This window comes from Trematomus bernacchii, unplaced genomic scaffold (genome assembly GCF_902827165.1).
Source record: "Trematomus bernacchii unplaced genomic scaffold, fTreBer1.1, whole genome shotgun sequence".
NCBI classification, from domain to species: Eukaryota; Metazoa; Chordata; class Actinopteri; order Perciformes; family Nototheniidae; genus Trematomus; species Trematomus bernacchii.
Window position 1 is genome coordinate 3453832 of NW_022988066.1, and position 6742 is coordinate 3460573.

The 6742-nt window shown below is 39.1% G+C and overlaps 1 protein-coding gene across 1 annotated transcript; it reads right to left on the reverse strand.

The window, feature by feature from the left end:
* Nucleotides 1-1627: 1627 nt before the first annotated feature.
* nansa (N-acetylneuraminic acid synthase a) lies at nt 1628-6499 on the reverse strand. Its single transcript, XM_034120692.1, has 6 exons — nt 6228-6499; nt 5261-5476; nt 5078-5177; nt 4641-4795; nt 3980-4246; nt 1628-2493 (listed from the first exon to the last, which is right to left on the reverse strand). The coding sequence occupies exons 1-6, from the start codon at nt 6357-6359 to the stop codon at nt 2284-2286; spliced, it is 1080 nt and encodes a 359-aa protein (XP_033976583.1). The 5' UTR covers nt 6360-6499; the 3' UTR covers nt 1628-2283.
* Between the last annotated feature and the right edge of the window lie 243 nt (nt 6500-6742).

Genomic DNA, 6742 nt, shown 5'->3' on the forward strand with positions numbered 1-6742 from the left:
CCATCTTGATGTTTCTTGGCATCTCTTATGACCATCTATGAATGAGTTACTAACATTTATAACTGCCAAAAGGGAGCCTTATTGTAAAGTGTAAAACCCATTCCCATTTATTAATGAGTTACTACCATTTATAATTAGTTTAAGTTTTATTAAAGGTCCCATGACATGCTTTTCCGGTTATTACCTGTCCCCTTGTGTGTTATGTGTGTTATAAATGGTTCTTAATGATTAATAAAGTGTTTACAACCTAATTAATAACCTAATTATAAACCCTTTATGAATCCTTTATAAGGGTAGTCTTATTGTAAAGTCGTACCAAGAAAACATACGAGAAAAAAAGTATGCCAAGCTTACTCTCATCATTAAACCTGTGAGTCCTGACATGGATATTATAGGAAAATTATAGGAGTGTTTATATTTGTTTTAAAGTATTAATCTCTGAAATATTTATTTAATGTCTCTAAGTGACGATCTACTGCCAAATGAGCGAGATCCCAGGAAAAGTCACGTTCGCAACACTTGCAGTTACAGCTCATCGCCATAGTTGCAATTGTTGAAACTACTTTCATTGGTATTGCTGAATATTTGAAAAACCCTCCTTGCTGCTTTCTTGAAATACAATACATTTGACAATAGGAAATAAGTTTCACTTTAAGACTTTAACTTCTATGCACACAGAAGTGGATAAATTAGATTCTCAATCAAATTTGGTACAAAGAGAGCACAGCTGACATAAACACTTTGCTGTTTTTGTTGTTTGTGTTCTAGGTTGAGCACCCAACTGAAGCTCAGTGAGGGGGATCACACCCGTTTCCTCTTAAGGCTGAAACATTTTGTAGTTAAGATGGAGGAAGTGTTCCTCCACCAGCAGCTGGCGGTAAAAGTTTGGCGGGCTGATGTCTCTCAGTTGTTGACGTTTTAAGATCTATGCTTAATCTGTGGTGATGATCATCATAATCCACCCATGCAGACCATACAACCTTGAAAGGCTTGAGAGATAACTTCTCATAATCTTGGAGACATCCTCTGATCCTTACATACAGAGAGCAGGATGACTCGCAGTCCAGCAGACATTAGTTCAGTGACTTGTTGCTAAACTGTCATTGTTTGTGAAAAGATGTGGAGCTATTCTTGTTATATTTGGACATTAATTGACAGAATGACAGTTCCTTACAATACTTGCCAAATGGACTAACAAAACTTGGATTCTGTAACAGACAGGTTGAACATGTTGCTTTGGTAAATCCAACAGCTCCATCTGGAGGTTCAAGGAGAACATTAGCTAATTTGTGGTACAACTCGCAAGTTTGTCTTGCATGACATATTAAAATGTTAACTTGGTGCTAGAGATCTAAAACACACAGCAGTAGGTTACCATCCAGTCCATCATTTAAATGTGCCAGATTAGCCATAGAGGCTAATTTCCATCTACAGTCCCTGTTCTAGATTTTAAAACACTTTCCGCAATACACAAATTATAGCATGCTATGCCAATTTCCAGATAATTACTTCACATCTATAAAAACAAACCTTTCATGTCAAAGAGAGTACACCATGAATGTGGAATGCACAGAGCTGATCTGAGCATCAAAGCAACATTTGAAAGACAACCAAAGTGGAAAAGGTGGAAGTTCTGGCAACATTTATTTATTTTCTGCACATCATAGATCTCAGATTTTGTCAAGTAAAGTGTAAACATCCTACATCTTGCAACTGTGATTAGAGGCGTTGTTGGTGTCAGCATAAAGACTGAAGAAGCAAAAGAAGGTTCATATTGAGAGAAGAAAATCAGCCGTGTCCCGGATGTGTACATATTTCTTCTTTTGGTTTTGTTTAGTGTCTGGCTCCAGTAGTCTTACTTTAAAGAATGAGTACAAATACAAACTTTGCTTGACATCACACAATTAAAATGACTGAGCTGTTACGAGAAAAATACACCTAATGTTTGGCAAACTGGGTCTTTGTTCATACTGTTGTGAAATGGGGAGCTTCATGTGTTCAATCTTAATTTGATCTCTTCAGTGAGGGCTACAACTATATAGTGCAACATTTGTAAAATAACAGCCTGTTGAGCCAGAAAGATAGTATATTATATAAAGGCAGCTTTTTTGTAAAAGCTTTAAAACTGTGTAATTATGCAGGTAGTTACTGATCGTCCATGACTTTAATGTCAGGAACCTCAGCAGCAATAAGCTAATTGACCATTGCACAAGCTCATTTTGAATTAGCCCCAGATAAAATTGATTATATTGCCATTTTCAACCCACTTCAAATCTTCCATCCTCAGCACTTCCTCTTCTTGCAGTAACCCTCCACCACCTCTGGCAAGACGCTCTCGTCCTCCTCCATGTCCTCCGTCACGGTCTTACCGACCAGCTGGAAGATGTCCTCGGCAGCGACGCCCATAGGCTCGGCCACTTTCACCGTCAACATGTCTAGAGTCAGGACAGTTCCCCTGGGGATCTTTACCTTCGCCACCACAGACTTACCAAGCTGGAAGACAAGGAACAACACTCTTATTGTTATCATGGCCAAGGTTGAAGGAAAAATATGAAAAGTAACATCTCCAATGTTTTTCTACAGGGAGACACCTCAGTCGTTTTACAAACAAATGCCTTTTTACCAAATTAAGTTTTCTGATATGTTCTTTTAAAATATGCAAATGAGGAATTATCTTTTCAAGAATTTACCAATTTGCATACATTTCCAGAGCACAAATCTAAAAATATAATATAGCCAGGCGAAAATAGCCCGTTTCATTTTGTTGACATATAAGATGTTTTTTTTTTTAAAGGAGACATGTCATGGCCATTTTCACTGATCATAATTCCATTGTTGAGGTATACTAGAATAGATTTATATTGTGCAATTTTCCAAACTCACATTGGTTTCTCATACAGCATCTCTGTAAACTACGTGTATTCACTGAATTTCACTCTCTGCCTTTAACGGCTCGTTGTAGCTCCAATAGCTCCAGCCCCCACCCTCTCTGTGAGCACAGTGTGCTCTGATTGGTCAGGACGTTGTGAATCGCGCTGAGCTCCGTGGAGGTGTTGTTTCCTTGTTTAGCGATACACAGCCAAACACAGCCAAACTCATCCTGAGCACACACAAACTCACAGCCGAAGTAAAAACAATAAGTGTGGCTTGATATTGAGTAAGAAAAAGGTTGATAAATGCTAAATGGGTCTGCAGAGAGAATTTCGCCGCGATCCCAACTGTCTGTTATCAGCCTGCAGCCAGGGAGGAGAAATCAGCAGAGCTGCCTGCACTGTGTGTGTATGTGAGGAAGTCCGTGGATTGGTCAATTTGGACCAATCAGCGGGGGCTTAACGTAACGGCTCTGCGGACGTAAAGGAACGGCTCCACGGATTGGTCCATTTCGTTCCGGGTACGGGGTTACGTCACCCCGTACCCGGAAGAATCAAATGGACAATGACATATCTCCAACGAGGCGTTTTGGGGAGGTATTTTCTGTGTTAGAGTTTTACTCGCTACAGGGTGTAATTTGAGGGTTTTGACTCTGCACACCGTTTACATGCATAAAAACCTTCATAACACACAAGGGGACGGGTAATAACCGGAAAAGCATGACATGTGTCCTTTAACGGAGGAAATTTGGGATATGTCTGTTTATTGCTCCATAAATACTTCCATTTTCACTGTTCTGGAATAAATGATGTTACATAAATCAGGCTTTAAACAGTATATGAAGACAACTGTCTTTAAAAAACCATGAGGATTGAAACACACTGACACTGTTAAGTTTGGTGTATATTAGGCCCCAGCCACACGAGGACGATAACGGTCGTATCCGCTAGTTCTCTATCATATAGACGGTTCGGCCACACGAGGCCGACATGGAAACGCATAAAACGATAACGATAATTTAATTTAAATCTATGGTTGCAAATAGACAAAGTTAGTAAAATAAACACCTTAATGTGTATTTTGCATGCTTTTCTTGACGATTACTCACCTTGTCGTGGCACGGCTTCTCACAGGGTAACATAGTCTTGATGCCGGTCCCCATGGCCCTCTCCACCAGTCGGATGGAGCGCACCAGCTCGGTCAGCTCACTGGGCACCAGCGAGGCTTCGTGGTCACTTCCTTTCCACGTCTTATCCAAAGTAACATGTCGCTCGACGACCTTTGCCCCCATAGCTACGGCCGCAAGTGTAATACTGATCCCAGACTCGTGGCCAGAATACCCAATGGGAATATCTGGAAATTCCTTCTGGTATTCCTGTGGTGAATGACACAAATGTGACTCATAAATCCTTGATCTTTGATTTTGGTTAACAAAAATTGTTAGCTTAGCTTAGCATTAAGACTGGAAACAATGGTGTACAAATAGCATGACAGTGACAAGAAAAGTAAAAACATCTGCTTACCATCAACTCAAGATCAATAATCAACACTTTATACCCATTTTGTCAATACAAAAACCAAATATACATATAGATATGAGAGAGATCTTGAGGAATCTATCTTTTGGGAAAATAGATCATTTTTAAAGTAGTTCTTAATGCAGTAATAATATCTGATCTGATTTAAATATATTTAATAATGTGTTGTTTTGTGCCAACCGTTTCATAAAAGTAATACTATTAATAATAGTAAAAATCAATTCTTCTCACCGCTAGAACTCTGAGGTTGACATCTTCAGCCTCCAGAGGGTAGGCGCTGGTGCACTGCAGGATGGCAAAGTTAGGGTTGTGCTCCTTCACTGTTTGGTAGACCCGACGCATCGTCTCCATGCTCTGCATCCCACTGGACACTAACATGGGCCGTCCTGACACAGACAACATAAACTTGGTAAACATCTTAGCTAACATGGGCAGAAGGCTAAATGCCTTCAGGAATCCCTGTAGTTCAGAACTCAAGCTTGTTTCACTTTAATCCCAGTTTTAACTAATTTCTACAAAGATAGGCATTTGTACAAATGTTCAGTTTATCTAATCTTTTTAGATATGGCTTACATGTAATAGTTATTAAATGCACAATTTTTTTTAAATTCACCATTAAATACATCTCACATGTATTAATTTTCCCAGATATAAAGGTCCAGTCTCACCTTTCTCGGCAGTCGTCTTCAGATAGGGGAAGTTGTTGGTGTCTCCAGAGCCTACTTTAAAGAAAGGCACATTGAGCTCATGGAGGAACTCCACTGCCATCTAAAGACAGAAAATAAAAGTCATTATTAAACTTAAACCTGATTAAAATGTCTTGAAGGCTTCATCAAAACTGTCTTTCTTACCTCGTCCATCCCAGAGGCGGTGAAAAAGATCCCCACCTCCTCTGCATACTTCTGCAGCTCCCTGTACTGCTCGTGGTTGAACTCCAGGTGGCGCTTGTGATCACCATAAGTTCTTCCCCAGGAGTTTTTGGAAGTGTAAAGGCGCTCCAAGGCTCGCTTGTTGAATTTGTGCTCCAATTCACTCTTCTGGAATTTGGCACAATCAGCACCACAGTCCTGTGAAGGTTGATACAATCGTGTTCAATTAATACACTTGTAATTCATTATTTAATCCTTTTTAATCAATTGCTGGTGAAACAACGAGATAAACATGCAAAAATGACGGTAATGTGTCTTTCTAAAATAAAGCATAGTATTCCAATTTGCATCAAAGTTGAATACAAATCCCAATATATTAATAATGAACAAATAGGTTTCCTAGAGTTGAAAAGGAACAGTTTTTTAATAAAAAAATTCTCAAGAAATAAAGAAAAGCTTATGAACGCAACACAATAACTCACAACCGTGTCTCTATTTCCTCTGTTAGTGGTGTAAAAATACGTAGTTATTTTAAGGAAATGTTGAGGAAATAATGAATAAATGACGGCTTCTACCATGACTCCTTAAAGTGACAGCCAATAAAAAGTCAAGCCAAACCCCATTGACAAATCTGTCAATTCAACATTCTACAATTAAACTATGTCTTTCTACAAACGCCCTTTTGGAGATACTTGTACACTAGTCCATCAATTACTATATTTCATATGAACTATTAATACAAGTTTTAAAATCTTAATACACGTAGACCTACTGACTAAGTAAATATTCAATGCAAAGTAAAGATTCAGACCAGGAAGTCGTGACGACCAAAAGCTTAGCATCATAAGTGCAGTTGGTTCAGATGCCTGTTTCCTGGCTGTTTAAGATAATAACACCTGAATAAAAGTATGCATGTTCAGAATTTAGCGACACATTTCAATAGTCATACCTTTGCCATTTTAATCATTTTCTTGGCGATCTCAATGTCTCCCTGGTGGTTTTGTCCAATCTCAGCAATGATGAAGCAAGGGTTACTTCCTCCGATCATTCTACCGGGACACAGCTCGAACTTTAAAGGCATTTTGACCACAAAGAGGTAAAAACTAAACAAGTGAAAGTAGCGTAGTAGTCTAGTGGAGAGCAGGATGAGAAGTAGGCGGTTGCTGCCTGGGACCGGAGCTATTAAAGCGCTGCACCACCCGGATGTGGGAGGATTTCCGCATTGTGGACCAGCCGGATTATCTTTCAAAGTAAAAGCGTTCATTTATGCATATATTTAAAAAGGAGTTGAAGGAGTTAAGTAAGAAAATGAAGTCATTTAGAAAACCTTACATGCCATTTCAGCCTATGGGGTAAATTGCTAAATGAATAAACACTTTAAAGCTACAAAAACGATCAACCTTAGACGGTTGACAAACTCTCTCGTGCCGAGTGAATAAGATTGCGTGCACTCAATCTAGTAAA

Coding starts and splice junctions, on each gene's coding strand:
- nansa (XM_034120692.1), bottom strand. CDS start 6,359: ATGCCTTTAAAGTTCGAGCTGTGTCCCGGTAGAATGATCGGAGGAAGT. Junction 5,178..5,260: donor CCGCCTCTGGGATGGACGAG/GTAAGAAAGACA, acceptor TTCTGTCTTTAG/ATGGCAGTGGAGTTCCTCCA. Junction 4,796..5,077: donor GAAGACGACTGCCGAGAAAG/GTGAGACTGGAC, acceptor TGTCTGTGTCAG/GACGGCCCATGTTAGTGTCC.